The sequence below is a fragment of the Aegilops tauschii genome, chromosome 7, assembly GCF_002575655.3.
Source record: "Aegilops tauschii subsp. strangulata cultivar AL8/78 chromosome 7, Aet v6.0, whole genome shotgun sequence".
Lineage (NCBI taxonomy): Eukaryota > Viridiplantae > Streptophyta > Magnoliopsida > Poales > Poaceae > Aegilops > Aegilops tauschii.
The window spans coordinates 58150540-58168619 of record NC_053041.3 but is presented as its reverse complement, the minus strand read 5'-3'; the positions used below and the strand labels follow the sequence as shown (position 1 = coordinate 58168619).

General features: G+C 42.2%; 1 protein-coding gene across 1 annotated transcript; it reads left to right on the top strand.

The window, feature by feature from the left end:
- Positions 1-10989: 10989 nt before the first annotated feature.
- LOC109772519 (single-stranded DNA-binding protein WHY1, chloroplastic) lies at positions 10990-14208 on the top strand. The gene is made up of 6 exons (XM_020331194.3): positions 10990-11446; positions 11541-11633; positions 12649-12743; positions 13354-13427; positions 13523-13611; positions 13837-14208. The coding sequence occupies exons 1-6, from the start codon at positions 11105-11107 to the stop codon at positions 13948-13950; spliced, it is 807 nt and encodes a 268-aa protein (XP_020186783.1). The 5' UTR covers positions 10990-11104; the 3' UTR covers positions 13951-14208.
- Positions 14209-18080: the final 3872 nt, after the last annotated feature.

The window sequence follows — 18080 nt, the reverse complement described above, 5'->3', positions numbered from 1 at the left end:
TAATACAAGCCTGCCAAAATCGCCATATGAATCTGTTCAGTATCCTCTGTCTCGAATGCAACGGAAATATGTATGTTTGTGAACCAATTAATGGCTGAAGGAATGATGGAAATGGTGGAGGAATCAAAGGTGCAGAGTCGTGCGACACAACAACTGATCAATGTTTTCAGAGACAGTGTAGCAAAGCAGCAAGAACTTGCCCACATGCTTATGGGCGTCATCCGTGCTGAGGTTGCAGATTGTGATGTTGTAGATCGTTAGGTTCTGTTCATTTATTTGCACAGGCATCAATCTTTGATTGCCTAGTGGATGTAATTTCCTGTAATATATGCTGGATGTGCAACATTTTTGCCTATATGTCGTACCTTTGCTTTATCTGTTTTGGTCATGTGCATAATTGCTCGTCGTAATGGGCTCAAATTATCTAATTTGGCCTAAAGACATGTACGAACTTTAGTGGGCCCATTAAGTTAATGGGCCGTTACCAGGCCGAAAGTTAATGGTCGGCCCTCTTAAATCCCGGGTCGTTAACTGGCTGACATCGAAGCGGGCAACAGGTGGGCCCAATTGATTTCACGGGCCGTTAATAGGCCATTACTAAGTTCGGGCTACATATGGCCCAACTATACTGTGGCCCTTTAGCAGGCCGAAAGAGACAGCGGGCTTGTACAGGACCATGAAGAGCATGGGCCGCTAAGAGGCCGAAAGTCAGGTCGTATTGTAAATGGCCCAACTGTGTTGTGGGCCTTTAGTAGGCCGAAAGAGAAACCGGACTGGTATTGGACCATGAAGGGCATGGGCCGTTGATAGGCCAAAACTCAGGTCCGACTACAAATGGCCCAACTCATTTATGGTCCGTTAACAGGCTGAAAGGCACGCAGGGCCGGGAATTGTCCCAACACTTAAATGGGTCGCTAAAAGGCCAAAACTCAAGTCCAACTACAAATGGCCCAAGAGATATATGGGCTGTCACCAGGCTGAAAGACACATCAGGCCGGAAATTGGCCCAACACTTAAATGGGTCGCTAAAAGGCCGAAACTCAGGTCCGACTACAAATGGCCCAACTGATTTATGGGTCGTCAACAGGCTGAAAGACACACCGGGCCGGAAATTAGCCCAACATTTAAATGGGTAGCTAAAAGGCCGAAAGATGTACATCGTGAAAATTGGCCCATCCACTGAATGGGCCGTTAACAGGCCGAAATCTCATCGGGCCGATATTGAGCCCAAATATATAACGGGCTGTTAACGGGCTCGAACTGACGATGGGCTGCAATGGTGTCAAATCTTTAACGAGCCGTTGACGGGCCGAATTGGCACATCTCGTATGGGCCGTGGGCTTAAATGGAACTGACACAAGTAGGCCTTATATGGGCCGGCCTTTTTCACCGGAATGGGCCACTGTTGGGCCGTGCCACGTGTCGACCTATCATAGGCGCCTCCTGTCCAATGAGTGGATGACATATGTCCCAACGGTGAGGCAACACGTGTTTCCTCCGGCCAATGATGATTTTACACATGGGAAATCCCCATTGGTCCGGGCTGTTAACGGGTTATCGGATCCAAAACCGAACCCGATAGCTTAACGGCATTCGGTTACGGTGGATGCCACGTGTCGCTCACCCTTGACGAAAGCACTTCTGTGACGCGCGATTTATCGTCATGGAAGTGGACACTTCCGTGATGATAATTTTGGTAATGTCATGGAACACTTCTACGACAGCACAGGTATGACTATCTTGATTCTGTCATAAATTTGTCATGGATGTACATGCATGATAGAAAACATGACCTACTGTGACAAACACGTATCATCACGGAAGTGTATTTTTTTGCAGTGAAGCTCTGCACCGAATCCACCTGTACACGTAGTCCCCGCTATCTCCTCCTACCAGCCATCCGTTCCCCTTTTTGCTGGTGCGGCTGCAGCTGGCGAGATGCAGAGGCGATGTTGCAGCCGGCGACGGCGGAGTTGAGGGGCAGCAGTGGGCGACCTATCTCTGTGCAAATAGCATCTTTCTGATTTTGCCTCGCTGGTTGGTCTGGTGCATCTATGTTCAACGTGATGCAAAATCGTCTGTTTCTACATTGAGTTGCTATGCTCGACCAGAGTTTTAGGAGTGCTCTTGAATAGGATAGGACGACTTACATGCTGACCCTGCCGCTGCTTATAGTACTGTTCATGGAATGATATGATTGCAGTGGAATAATCTCTGGTTTTCAGTTGGCATCCCTAGTAGATGTAGTTGCACACATAATAGTTTTTAGTTGAATATGACCATGGAGTAGTTGTATAACACCCGATACTAAGTGGCTAGATGATAGCTTGCTCTCACATTGCTTACTCAAATTTTGCTAGACACGCGTGATTGTAAGATCGACCAACAGCCAACAACTACTCTAAACGGGAAGCATGCACACTCGTGTCCTCATAGTCGCACACACACGGTCATGGAGTTGCACACTGTCGATGGCATAGTTGCACACGCACGCCTGCGGTGGCAGTGGTGCATTCTCTCGTTGGCCTTGTATCTCACGAAGTTACACATGTGCGGTGGCATAGTCGTGCATGGACGACCACAGAGCTGCACACTCCCGTCGGCACGGTCACAGAGTTGCACACTCTTGTCGGCATCACATGTGTGGCACAGGAGTTGCACACTCTCGTCCGCATAGTCGCACACGCACGGCCACGGAGTTGCGCACTCTCATCGGCATAGTCGCACACACACGCCCGCGGAGTCGCACACTCTTTTCGGCATAATCGCACATGGACGACTACGGAGGTGTACACTCTTGTTGGCATAGTAGCCCATGCACGACTGTGGGAGTTACACACGCGGCGGCATAGTCGCACACGTACGAGCACGGAGCAGCACACTCTCGTCAGCTTAGTAGCTCACACATGGCCATGGAGTTGCACACTCCCATCAGCATACTCACACACGTATGGCAGCGGAGTTGCACTCTTATCCATAAAGTCGCAAACAAACGCCCGCGAAATTGCACACTCTTGTCGGCATAGTCACATACGCGCGGCTGCGGAGGTGTACACTCTTGTCGGCATATTAGCTCACGCCCGACTGCGGGAGTTGCACACGCCCGTTGGCATAGTCGCACACGCACGACCACGGAGTTGCATACTTCATCACTGTAGTATCTCGCGAATGGCCGCGGAGTTGCACAATCTCGTCGGCATAGTCGCACACGTTTCACAACGGAGTTGCATACTCCCGCCTGCATAGTTGCACTTGGGTGACCGCGGAGTTGCACACTCTTGTCGGTATAGTTGCACATGTGTGGCCGCGGAGCTGCACACTCTTGTTCACGTAGTCACACACGATTCTGCTGCGGCAGGTGCTCACGCGCGAACGTGGAGTTCACACTCTCAATGGCATAACCGCACATGCGTGACCATGGAGTTGCACAATCTTGTCCGCATAGTCGCAAATGAATTTGATGTGGAAGATGCTCACGACCGACCGCGGAGCTGCACACTCTCGTCAGCATAGTCACACATGCGTGGCCGCAGAGTTGCACACTCTCGTTCACATAGTCGACACACACTGCTACGGGAGTTGCACATGCACAATATGGGTAGTTGCTCACGCGTGACTGCGGAATTGCACACCCTGGCCGACATAGTTGTTGACACACAGACTGCGGGTTGGCACACTCTTACAGGATAGTCTCTCACGCGCGGCTGTGGAGACTGCACACGCGTGACGACTACTAAGCAATTGACTACAGTAGTTAGCCAGGGCAGCAGACGAAATTGCACATTACACTATTTGGGATTAGTTTTGGGGCGATGCCAAAACTGCATGTCCACGGTTACAGAAAAAAGTTGCACATTGACTGTCAACTAGTTGCATATCGACGGCTAAACAGTTACACCAAACGTTGATTAAATCGCACACAAAAATATTCGCCGAAACATACCCATGCAGGATCTAGTTTCGGAAAGCACGTCACGAGGGTGAAAACGAATCTTAATTCCGACACGCGGTTTAAAAATTATGACTTTTTAAAAATTTAAAAACTTGAATTAATTACGTTCACACCTATTAACATGGATACTTTTGTAATACCTTCTCTTTACATGATACTTATGGGTTATAATTTTTTTACATCAATTAAGGGGGACAAATTATTACCTTTTATAGATTAGGGGACAAAATAAATCCACTTTAGGCCGGCTGCTCGCGTAGCCTAGCGAGCAGCCGGCCGCTCGCTAGACTCGTCCATTCAAGCTGGACCATGGGCTGCCCACGTCCACTACTAGTGCCAAGCCAGTCTTTTTTTCGTACGCTGAATATGGGCTGCTACAGTATAGTGTTTGATAAGCCTTTGTAGGTGACCTAAATAGCACTCTCACAGTGTCACACATATTTACATGTAACAGTTAGTGACTATATCTGCAATCTCTCATACATGTATACTTATTTTTTATATGTATGCATACAATACATATATGCACATATACATATGCATACGTATTTACCATTTTGAAGAGAGAGAAGAGGGTACTTAAACACATATTTCTAACTCATTTTTGTTATCATCACACTAAACAACATAATATTAGAATTATTTCGATAAATTACACAGGTCATAATGTATAGTCTTAAAGAAGACACACAACTTTGGATCCAAATTGGGGATTGATTGTTCTAGTAAAGTCGCCGCAAAAACATTCTTCACCTCTAAGCCACTACCGACAACAGCAAAAAAGGAAGTACGCAGAAATTGAACTATTAAATTAGAAATGTAATACTATTAAATAAAAATTAACAATAAATATAAATAACAATGTTTTCTAAGAAAGAATGAATTAGCGGCATTGGTATTACCATTAAAGAATAAAGAAAATAAAAAGATAAAAATAACTTGCCCATAATTTACACATAAATTGTCCGATCTAAAATATGCAAGAATATGCATATAATAGAGGAATTTTCACAAACAAGGAAGTTTTATAAGAAGGGAAGAATTAGTCACACGTATAGTATTTAGTACTTGCATTTATACTCACACAGATGGAAATTAAAATAAAACAATGTTTTATAGGATGGAATGACTTAGTTGCATTGCTATTACCCTTTAAGAACAAATAAAGTGAACAGAAAAAAAGAAAAAATATATAATTTTGCACACAATTTACACAAAAATTGCTTTTTTATATAATATGCAACAATAAGCATAAAATAGTGGAATTTCACAAAAAAAGTTTATTAAGAAGTAATAAATTAGTGACATTGGTATTACCCTTTAAAAAGAAACAAAATAAAAAAACAAACTTGGAATAATTAATTTTTCTAAGGAAGAATGAATTACAAACAATGGTATTACTATAAAGAAAATGGGAAAAATTCTAAAACAAATAGTGACAAAATTTGCTCAAAATATACATAGAAATTGTGCTTTCTAAATTTTTTCAAAAATAAGCATATAAAAGTGGATTTTTCACAAAAAAATAGAACAAACAAATTACTGGCAATGGTATTACCCTTAAAGTAGAGTGAAAATGAAATAAAAAAAACTAAGACAGAATCAAAATAATGAAGTTTTGTAAGTAATACTGAATTAGTGGCGTTTGTATTTCTATTTATGAATGAATAAAAAATAAAAATAAAAACTTGCACACAACTTTGCACTGAAATTGCACTTTTCGTAATATGCAAAGAATAATCATATAATAGTGAAATGTTGACACATATTATTATATAGTATTTGTATGTATATATTTCCACACCCCAAAATACCTAAAAAATAAATAATAAAACCAACTAACAAAGAAAATAAAAAACACAAAAGCAAAAACGTGTATAAACAGAAAAACAGAAAAAATGAAGGACAAAGCAAAGGGTTGTTGCACTAGAATGGGCTTCAGCCCGTTAAAGAATTGGCTGAGTCAGAAAGAAACAGCCCAAAAGCCCACACAGACCAACACAGAGAAAAGAGTTGCACGAATCATGAAGCAGAAATCAACGGCCCGAAAATTGACTGACCCAAAATTAATTTTCAGGAAACTTACATATAGCTAAAGTGAAAAAGTTTCTTCGCATCCGCATGGAGGGTTCTGAAGCCGGACCAAATTTGAGGTGAGCAACTCTCAGTGTCAGCGTTCGTGGTAATAGTTTGAGATTATTTTTTTGAGGGAAATAGTTTGGGATGGGTGGTGGATTGGAAGCCTAGAAGAAACTCGCCCGTGTCTTTCAACAAAAGCTGGGCCACAACATATTTAGCGACTCCTTTCTTTTTGCGTTGGTGATTTCCCCATTTAACTATTCTTAAGCTGATTGTTTTTAATTTTTGTCTGTTTTTTTTATTTCATACAACTTTCAATTAAAAACTTCCTAATTTTATTAAATTTACATTAATTTTTAAAAATCTTTGTGAAGCTTTTTCAAAATTCTAAAATTTTAAAAATGTTCATGAATTTATAAAAATATTTTTCCAATTATAATTCTTTCCATGAACTTAAATGATATTCATAAATTTTTAGAAAGAAAAATGAAAAAACATGGTGGGAGGGGCCACGGAGGTGTTCACCATCATTGGACAGATGGAGTTCTCCTGTGACCAGGCGTTGGAAGCCATGCGCAGTGTGTGCTCGGGGCTCTCCAATACAGCATTTTCACTAGGCAATTATGCGAGCTTGGCGCTAGTCATCATCGTGGTGCGCACTAGCACAATGGGCATGCGACCTTGGTGGATTCTGGACGACATCAATGATAGCCACCTAGGCTACTTGTGGCTTCTCGCCATGCTCTGCATCGACAAACTTTTGTTTGCGCACGGTGTTACAACTACAAGAAGACCACTGACTGGATATTAGATCACCTTACCTTATGTGCTACTTCTCAAATGCAATAAAAGTGGTATTCAAAGCTTCCTTTTGTTGGTTCAAATCTCCAAGCAACTCTTCTGAAAAGGGTTTCAGGATCTTTGATTAAAAAGAAGTTGTAAGTGTATCTCGTTCTCCTTTTGTGAGTGTTGGACGGAACGGTTAAGATACTAATGTGTTTGTAAGTATATCTAGGAGAAAGTCCTAGATGATTTGGTTTAATCAGTGGTGATTTCTCCTAAATATGTGTGAGAACATTGAATTCTTCGAAATGGCATTTGAATGTTGAAGACTAGTGAGTAGGTTTTTTTTCTAGTATTTTTAATTATTGATTGAGTCATAGTACAAACCGTACTATTAAGAAGTGTCAAAAGTGAAGCAAGATTGAAGTGTGCATGTGTGTGCGCGCGCGCGCGAGCGTGTGTGTTGGTGTTCAATCGGAACATATCCCTTCAATGAGTGAATACCTTGAAATCTTCTTCCAAGCGAGCCATTTAGCTCATGTGTCGTAGTTAAGTCTTTGGGACACTCGGGTTAAATTTGTGACATGACTGCATATGTCTAATCCACCAGCGTAGTTGGAGACAACCAACTCTCCAACCGCTTGTGAAGTTGATAGGTATTTGTGTGAATCAATAGGCCTTAGAAATGACAACCTTTTTAATCAAATGCAATAAAAGTGGTATTCAAAGCTTCCTTTTGTTGGTTCAAATCTCCAAGCAACTCTTCTGAAAAGGGTTTCAGGATCTTTGATTAAAAAGAAGTTGTAAGTGTATCTCGTTCTCCTTTTGTGAGTGTTGGACGGAACGGTTAAGATACTAATGTGTTTGTAAGTATATCTAGGAGAAAGTCCTAGATGATTTGGTTTAATCAGCGGTGATTTCTCCTAAACATGTGTGAGAATATTGAATTCTTCGAAATGGCATTTGAATGTTGAAGACTAGTGAGTAGGTTTTTTTTCTAGTATTTTTAATTATTGATTGAGTCATAGTACAAACCGTACTATTAAGAAGTGTCAAAAGTGAAGCAAGATTGAAGTGTGCATGTGTGTGTGCACGCGCGCGAGCGTGTGTGTTGGTGTTCAATCGGAACGTATCCCTTCAATGAGTGAATACCTTGAAATCTTCTTCCAAGCGAGCCATTTAGCTCATGTGTCGAAGTTAAGTCTTTGGGACACTCGGGTTAAATTTGTGACATGACTGCATATGTCTAATCCACCAGCGTAGTTGGAGACAACCAACTCTCCAACCGCTTGTGAAGTTGATAGGTATTTGTGTGAATCAATAGGCCTTGGAAATGACAACCTTTTGTATCTCAAGAGGAGCACGACTTCCCCTCCCCCCCCCCCCTCCCCCCCCCCTCCAAAAAAAGAGGAGCACGACTTATCTAGGGGAACACAGTTGTCAACGGAAATTAATGCCTTTGATATGATATTATGACCTTAATATCTTCCTTAGATGCGGGCATGTGTGCGGCGACAAGAGGGCAATTGAGTTTCCTTGCTAAGCGGCATCTTGGGGCAGTGCTATTTGAGGGACTTCAAAGGCATGGTAAATTATGTCATTGGCTCATTACGCAACTACAATGACACAATTAGTACTAGTGGTATATATATTAGGCTGGTCGTAATGGTAGTATCATAAGCGGTATTATGCATGCCAACTAGACTTTTTGGATGATGTGGCACACGATTAAATGAGGAAAAAAAAGGTGTGGTATCATATCATGATACCGTATCATATGAAATGTTGTACTATTTTGTGTCATGCATGGCAATTAATAAGGCAACCTAAGATACTAACTTATGATATTATGCATTACGGAAGTAGTATCATGTACTAGTATCATATGCATGATACTAGTATATGATACTCCCCATTACAAGCAGCCTTAACACCATTAAACGCCACCGAGTACTACTAACCCATTACCAAGACACCACCTTTGCTCGAGTAAAAATTGCATTAAATCTCCATAGTTACTTCACGGTTTAGCCTTAGTATTTACTTTGCATTTTTTTCCGACTTAGTTACTTTTGTTATTTCTTGTTTTTCTAGAATAATTCCGAACTACGGTTTGCATGCAAGCGTAGCAGTGTGTGTATATTACATGTGGCAATGTAGTAGTCGGGCTAGTAGTTGCTTTCCTTCCGCTCCCTGGTTTGATATATAATTAGGTTACAATACTTGTCGTGAATTGTGGGCTTGACAACAACCCCGTGAACTTGCAGGGCATCAAGCTTTCTATGATGTCATTGCCGAGAAGAATAGCGCTTGGCCATTACCTTCCCAATCGTACTTAGATTTTTGTTTGTTGTTATTTATCTTACCCTTTTTTGTTTAAACCAAGAATAGAAAATTGATAATCTTGTCTTTCGGGGTGAGTATTCTTGAATAGATGAAACTTGCAATGGAGGAGAAGAGAGACATGAGTCTACCACACTTGGTCACTAATGATTATAAGATAAAAGAATTCTTAAATATGGTGAAGGATTAGTCATCCATGGCATGCAATTAATACCCATTATCACGTGAAGACTATGAATTCGAAGAGCATTTGAATTATCAGTGTGAGTATGATATCAATCCAATATTATCAATATGTGATGAGTGCAATGCTAGAATGGAGGTCGTACAATAGATACTTCTTGAAGGTGCTGGTGACATGAGTGTAGAATGCATCCTACTTTGTAGGATCCATAATGTAGTGCATCCTGTTAACTACTTTTGCCTAGATATTTTATGTGATAATGCATTAGTCATCAATGGGTGAGAACGAATTGTAACCACCTTCGAGAAACAAGCCTTTTGCAGGACTGGCAGAAACATGCATAAAAGGATGTACACCATGAAGACGGGAGGAATGCTAGAATGGGTGCTAGAATTTGCATTCTCTTTATTTTACTCGTATCATTAGACTTGCAATCACTGTGGATTTGGACACTTAATTTTTCGGTGTAACTATATGCCCTACCCTTAATACCATCCTTCGATAATAATCATAAATACGGTGCTAGTAGGGAGCTTTGGGAATTCGTACTAACTGCAGGTACCATTGAGGTGCGAGTCAAAGGCGCATCAAATATCCAAAAGACTATAAATAGTACCTCACTTAAATAGGTCTACCGGATATGGAATCGATTCTTCACTATTGCTTTGAGATTTTTAGTGATAACCCTTATGCAAGCCAATAGAAGGCCTTTGCCGAGGCCAAATATCAATAATCTATGGAATCACAACTTTTGAGCAGTGAAGAAAATGAGCGTGAACAAGGAGAGCCTCCTATGCATGAATCGGTAAGATCAATAAATGAAATACATACATGCCAAACTAACTTGTAGGAAAATAGTGAGGTTGACAGAGAGCGCATGTCCAACACAATGGCATGTGTTTATAAAAAGAAGAATGCAGGGAATAAGAGGAGGGGGATGCTACCTTAACATGAATATAGTTATCTCATGGAGCTCATAAAAGTTTTACATAAAATAATAACGATGCAAAGTTCATACTGACAAGCAAGGAACATCAAAACACACAAACAATCATGATATTGCTTTTCATGAATCAATGTGTTAATTCAATGTTCCCGTTGCCAGAGTTTAGAAAGAATGTTGGGTCAACTCTTTTGAACGGCTTGAAAAATAAGTTGTCTCTTTCCAGCTTGAAAGATAAGCCGTACTCTAAATCTACTCGAGACTTTTAAACCAACTAATCCATAACTAGTTTAGAAGCCCTAAAGCATAAGAGAGACAGCTTATAGGAAAATTTAGAGAGGTGACTTATTTTTTCTAAGCCATGGGAAACTCCACTCAGCCGCCCGACCCGACCCGGCCTGAAAAAGCCCAACCCGATCCAGCCCGGTCTTGCCCACGGGCCGAGCCTAGGCCTAAGTTTTGAGCCCGAAGGCCGGGCCGAGCTTGGGCCTGGCATATTTGCACTTTAGGGAAGAGGCTCGACCCAAGGCCCGATGGGATTTTCCATTGATGGGCCAGGCCGAGGCCTAGGTTTTCTGCCACGGGCTTTATTAGGCCCGGCTTATGGCCAGGTTATTAAATGTAGGGTTTGTCTGGCAAGCGGGTCCACCTCTCCATGGCCCCAAGCCCCCAAAGACGATAACGTAACGGTCCCGATGTCACCGGCGGGCCTGGCCGCCCAAACCACACCACAGGATAAACCCCTCCCGGACGAAACAGCCCCCTCTCGGTTCGGCTGTCCACACCCACCCACGCGCCCGTCCCCAACCCGTTCGGCGAAATGCCGCCGCCGCTCTCCGTCTCGCTCCCCTCGCCGCAGCCCCTCTCCCTCCTCCCGCGCCACGCCAGGGCCGCCCACTCCCACCCCCTCGCCTTGGCCCAGCCCCTCTCCACCAGGGCGCCGCCCTCCTCCGCCTGCTCCGTCGTGCCCGCGCGCCACTCCGACTACTTCGACCCCCGGGCCCCGCCGTCGCAGCGCGACGCGTACGGGCAGCCGCCGCTGGAGAGGGAGCCGCCGGTGCCGGGCGGCCAGGCCGGGAGGGTGTTCGCCAGCTACAGCATCTACAAGGGCAAGGCCGCGCTGGCCTTCGACCCCAGGCCGCCGCAGTTCGTGCCGCTCGAAGTAGGTAGAGTGTGGCGCGCCACTGGGCGTCGTGTGCTGCCGTGCTCTGTTATTTTCGTTCGGTGTTGATGGGTGTTCCGTTCGAAATTTGCAGTCAGGGGCGTACAAGGTGGCCAAGGAGGGGTTCGTGCTGCTCCAGTTCGCCCCCGCCGTGGGGCCACGGCAGTATGATTGGACTCGCAAGCAGGTGATACTGGATTTTCCTCTACCTTGTCCAATTTTCTGCTGAAATGCTCGTTCGTTCCCGCGTCAAGTTAGAAACTTCCAAGATAAACTAGTTAGAGAAAGGCGTTGAGATTCACATTTTTTTCAACACAAAGAAGCAAATGTTGCCATTTTGAGCTGACTCCTGACTGGGTAGTTTCTTGGTTTGTAAGTTTATATTTCTCAACTGGGAGCATGTATTATAGGCTCTATTTGTTTGTTTGGTTTCTTTTGTAAGATCTTCCGTAAGCTCAGATGCTTTATGTTTGCAGTTACCAAAAACTAGTGTGTATGCACGTCTTAACAGTATGGTGTGGTTCCGACAAAAGGAAAAAAAGACATACATTACTTTGAAAAATGAATTCCAAGCAAAAATTTATATTGTTGATGTACGCGAAATGAACTTTATAAATTTACTAACTGGCACAATACAACCACTGCCGGTGTCACCAAGATTTTTTTTTAAAAGATGTACGTGGTGGAACCCAAAAATTGTTTACTACTCCCTCCGTATCAAAATATAAGATGCTTTTTGACACTACGATTGTGTCTAAAAACGTCTTATATTTTGATTCAGAGGGAGTACAACTTTAGTTTCTCCTCCCGGACCATCTCTGGCATTGGCTCACAGCCTACACTTTCTTCTATTCATCACAACCTGACAATTGCAACATAGCAGAGTGGGGCATAGTTCTTCTTTTCTGGGAGGTATGATGCGATGGTTCCAGAACCTAGTAGATTCAGCTGCGAGCTACTGTTCATAGTGAATCCCTCTAATCTCAGTTGTTTGGTTTGGGAGAGCAGTCGCTAGGATTGATGCTCTAGGTGCAATTCAACACTGCTACACTATATAGTACTCCCTCTGTAAAGAAATATAAGATCGTTGAGATTACTAAAGTAGTGATCTAAACGATCTTATATTTCTTTACAGAGGGAGTAGTATAGATAAGAAAATCTATATTGTGTTCTTTACATGAACTTATTTGGTTGTGGTGCAGGTGTTCTCATTATCTGTCTGGGAGATGGGAACCTTGCTTACTCTTGGTCTAACAGATTCGTGCGAGTTCTTTCATGACCCTTTCAAGGGGAGGAGGTTGGTCTTTTGTGCTATATCTAACTACAAGCTCCTTCTAAAGAAGCGTGTGAATAGAACATGTGTGGATCATTATCTTAAATGCAACCTTTTGTTATTGCTATGGGCATCCTCAGCGTGATTATTGCCCTATATTGCCAATCCAATTATTTAGAAAGACTTAAATATCAGCAATCAAATTTCTCCATTTCCGTGTATTTTGCATTGAAGTAAAATAGTCTTGGAACTTTACAAGTACACCTGATGCTTAGTAATTCCCTTGGCCTACCATATAGTTGAAATAGGATGGCAATCTGAGAAGATGCTTTATTTTCTTCTTTTGATCAAGATTATTAATTGCGAAAAGAGACTTTGTTCAAGATACCATTTTGTTAACATGTCTGTCAAGCCAAAAAAGGTTGCTAGTTAATACAATGCTCTTTTACTTCAATGTTTGTAATAAAGTTTTCCCAAAATTCATTATCTGTAGCATAACTTACCAGAGCTTCAATAAATTTCATATTCTTATGTTATTTGTTTATATGTTCTATTTTGAAATATACCTCTGTATTTTACTTCTCGAATTGTGAATAAAATAGCCTTAATACTTACTATTGTTCTATACACACAGCGATGAAGGTAAAGTGCGCAAGGTTCTAAAGGTTGAGCCAACACCAGATGGCAACGGTCGCTTTTTCAACCTCAGTATGTAGTCGCCGTTGCTCCGTTGCTCTGCTACAAATTCTACTTGCTTCTGAATCTATGTTCCCAAATTGATCTGATCATCTTTTTCCTTGTAGGTGTTCAAAACCGTCTTTTGAACGTTGATGAGAACATTTACATCCCTATAACCAAAGGAGAATATGCGGTCATTGTATCGACTTTCAATGTACGCATCATTATTCTGCTAGAGCTTTGTCTTTACCATTATTCAGTTATAGATCATTGAGGTAGTTTGAGCTAACTGCATGAATTATAGTTTGAACACCACTTGATTCTACTTCCATCAGAAATCACAGTGTCCTAACATATGACATGGCCTATTTTCTGCCACGATTGTTTATGGAGGAGCACCTGTTCTTCATAATGTCTGAACACATTGTTATATTTGCAGTACATCATACCGCACATCATGGGCTGGAGCACGTTTACAAATTCTATCAAGCCCGAGGAGTCGCAGCCATACAATAGGCCGCAGTCCTCTCCCGAATTGGAGTGGCGAAGGTGAAGAATGACAGCACTCTCGGAGGGAGATGGCAGGAAGAATGATACTTTTGGCGGTCTTCCTTCCAGAAAAGAAATTTTTGGTGGTGGTGTTTGGAAAGTATTTTGGTGCATAATTTGGCTGGTAATTTCTGGTTTAGTTATTAGGAAGTTAATGTTTTTGGTTCTGCCATATTCGTTTGGTTTCTCATTACAGCTGGCGGGAGTTGTGTTAGTCAAATACCTAGTCATCACTTCTTAATGCAGGAATGGCTTTACATGAGACTTATTATTGCAGCAATTTTTGCCTGAGGTATTGCAGTACCCCGTATGGATCATGGATACCTGCCTCGGATACCCGAAGCTCTAAACCCTGAACTGTTTTGCATTTGCAATCCAAGTTGTTCATTTGCTAATTCTGAATTCAATGTTATATACTGAAACTCGAGTCACATATTCGCAACATTTCTTGCGACCTTATTGAGTAAGCTCTGTGCTACCCGGCTCTCAGACTTGCCTATTAGAAAGTACGTATTTGGTTTGTGATCCTCGTGAACCAAACCAGTATTTGTAATTGCCAAGATGGTTGTCGTATTTCGATACCGGCAAAAGTCTATTTTCAGAACAATCTCAAATATATGCATACTTTATGTCTGATGTACTAAATCTGCACACAGGAGAGAGGACTTAGTAGGTAACTGGATACGATGCAAGAAAAACACGTATCATTTGCATCCAATAAACAGTGATTTCGGTGTAATCTATTTCCTTGCAATCTCTGGTGATAAGGAAGGGTATTGGATCATCCCACCCATGTCGGGCCCTGGGATTAGAGAGGAGACCAAGAGAACGCACGGGCGAAAGTTATAATCATCTTCAATCTCTAGCAGTTACATAACGTCATCCAACTCCAAGCAACATTCATAGCTCCATTGCTTCCAAAATATGAATAACCCCATCTACAAAGTAAAATCCAAGGAAAAATAAGGGGAAGAAATTGCCACGCACGGCGTGCCACATGTCCGTGCCACGCGCATTTCATTTCCCCTCGTTTCCTCTCATTCATAACCTCTATATATATATATATTTGAAATGAAAGGGGTCCCCCCGCCCCAACTTTTATTAAAAAGCAAAGGCGCAACCGTCACCAGACCGTTTCACAGCTTTCGGCTCCAGCCTGAAAGTAGCTGCAGCGGACTTATTACAAGAACTGAATGGAAAAACTCCTCGGAGATAAGCAAGTACTAGTTTGGCTAAAAGCCCAAAGGAGGGATACAAGAGCGCACCGCTACAGCAGCCCCATTACGTAACAACCCTAGCCTCATCAACATGCCAGGCGATTCTAAGCAGTTCCCCGCGATGATGGTCGAGCATCTTCAAGCATCGAAGGAGTAGCGCAGCCTGGGTGTTCGTACATAGCACCTTCCATTGACGAATATGCTTCCCCACCAAATCCAGCACACACCTGATACTTCTCCATTTTCTGCCCTGGAAAACAAATTCATTGCGAAACAACCATAAGCTCCATAAGGTAGCAGCACAAATTAAATTAACAGCATCATGGCTCTTCTTCTTCCTCCACAAGGGAATGAATGAACTGAAAGAATCAGGAATATGTATATCAGCACATACAGATAACACCCCCCAAGCTTGACGAGCCACCACACAGTCAAAGAAAAGATGTTGAATACTCTCTAGCTCATTACAGAAGACATCAGGTCAGATACATGCTGCCGTTTTGCAAGATTGTCCCTAGTTAAACTTTTATTGTGCACCATTAACCAAAGAAACACATGTATATTTGGAGGAACTTTGATTCTCCAAATATAATCTTTCCATATAGAGATTATACCCCCAAAATTCATCATCTTATACATCGACTTCACAGAATAAACCCCTTTACTTTCAAGGGACCAAATAGGCTTATCTAGCTCATTTGAAGGAGAGAGACCTCTCACCAAGTCAAGCAAATCGTTCCACAGATTTAAGGTATGTTCATCTACACATCTCCTAAAAGTTAGACGCAGATCTAAGCCATCCCACACTTGGGCCACAGAAGCATCTTGCTGCTGACAAATAACATACAAATCCCAAAACCTAGTCTTGAGTGAATACTCACCAACCCAAGTATCATGACAGAAAGACACACTCCTAACATTCCCAGGAACCCATTTATAGAAGTTTTTGGCAGCCGAAAATGCCCAGGTGATGCTTTTCCAGAAAGGAGAGCCCACCCCAGATTTGGACCAGAGAATGTTAGGTTTATCCACATTATATTTAAACCTGAGAAGTTTTTTTCAATCACTGTCTCTGTCATAAAAAAAGCGTTTACTCCAAGCAGCCAGCAATGACATATTAAATTCCTTAAGATTAGGGACACCCAAACCACCCCATTCTTTTTTTTGAGAAATCATACCCCAGTTGGCCAAATGGTATTTGTGATTCTCACCCATATTGCCCCAAAAGAAATGAGACATCTGTGAAGTAATAGCATCAATTGCCCATTTAGGAAATTTCATAATAGACATCAAATAAGTGGGGATGCTGGCAATGCAAGTGGTGAGCAAGATGAGTTTGCCTCTACAGGATAAATTCCTCCCCAGCCAGCCAACAATATTCTTAATTATCCTATCAATAATAGGTTGGATGTCCTCCCTCCTTAACTTCTTAAAATGAAGACGGACACCCAAGTACTTGAAGGGGAAATCCCCAATTTGGCAACAGAAAATTTGAGCAAATTCCTTAGCAGTCTCCTCATCAATGTGGATAGTATGGAGGTCACTCTTATGGAAGTTAATACACAGACCAGATAGTTTTTCAAAGCAGGCCAAGATCCATTTAAGGTTCCTAGCATGATATACTGAAGCTTCTAAGAAAAGCAAGGTGTCATCAGCATACTGTAAGCTCACAACACCCCCTAGGATAGCATGGGGTAAAAGCCCTCTAATCAGATCCTGGCTAGCAGCTTTCTTAAGCATCTTAGAAAAGACATCAGCCACCAGGTTAAAGAGTAAAGGAGAAGAATGATCTCCTTGTTTAAGCCCTTTACCACCAACAAAATATGGACCATTAGTATCATTGATTCTAACAGAAAAAGTCCCTTGGTGTAGACAGCTACAAACCCACCCAATCCACTTATTTCTAAACCCTCTGGATCTGAGCATTTCCACAAGGAAATCCCAGTTCACCTTATCATAAGCTTTTTCATAATCAAGCTTCAAAACCAAACCACTAGCCCCTGTCCTATGAATCTCATGGATCACTTCATGGGCCATAACCACACTTTCTAGGATAAATCTCCCTTTAATGAAAGCAGTCTGATTTTGGGAGATAATCTTGTCATGGGAGAAGCCCTAGTATTCATGGCCTTGGAAAAGATCTTAACAGAACAGTTACCAAGGCTAATAGGTCTAGAATTCTTCAGGTCCTTAGCATTAGGAACTTTAGGAATGAGAGTAATAAGAGCAAAATTCAGCCTAGAGACATCTAGGTTACCATTCTCAAAATCTCTAATCAACCACATAAGGTCACTCTTAATCAAATCCCAGAATTTTTGATAAAAAATAAAGGAAAGGCCATATAAAAACTCATGATAGCTTCTTTGATTTCCTCCTCAGAAAGAGCTCTATCTTCATCAGTAATCAAATCACGCTCATCCCAGAAGGTTGTGTAACCTCTATATTTCTGTTCGGACCTTTAGCTGTAATGGATAGTCCTTTGTTTGATTAGTTCATTGTTTGGTTTAGGTATATGCATATGTATTGTCATGCATAGATCAATCATTAGTGCTGGCTAACAAAGCCTCATCTATAAATATACGTCACTCGGGTGCATCGACTAGATTCTATTCCATTTGTCACTAGGGGAACCACAATGACCGAAGCCACGTCAAAGTTTTTGATCATTTGTTTGTTCGAGTCATGAAGAACAATGATTGAACTAGGATAAATAAAATGAGGAAAGCGGCATCATGAGGTGATTATACAATATCAAAATTTTCAAGGCATGTCTATCGATGAAAAACCCGCCCGATCCTAAAATCACGGAGGGGCGATTCAGCCCCGTCCTCTCCCACGACGGCGTTTTGCGAGCCAACGCCATCCGACGAGGGCCTCGGCTAGCACCAGCGGACCAGTGGCCGCGTGATGCAGCGCG

Bases quoted from the DNA above. Each gene is read 5' to 3' on its own strand.
- LOC109772519 (XM_020331194.3), top strand. From the start codon at position 11,105: ATGCCGCCGCCGCTCTCCGTCTCGCTCCCCTCGCCGCAGCCCCTCTCC. The intron at 11,447-11,540 runs GTAGGTAGAGTG...CGAAATTTGCAG, and splicing joins CGCAGTTCGTGCCGCTCGAA to TCAGGGGCGTACAAGGTGGC. The intron at 11,634-12,648 runs GTGATACTGGAT...GTTGTGGTGCAG, and splicing joins ATGATTGGACTCGCAAGCAG to GTGTTCTCATTATCTGTCTG.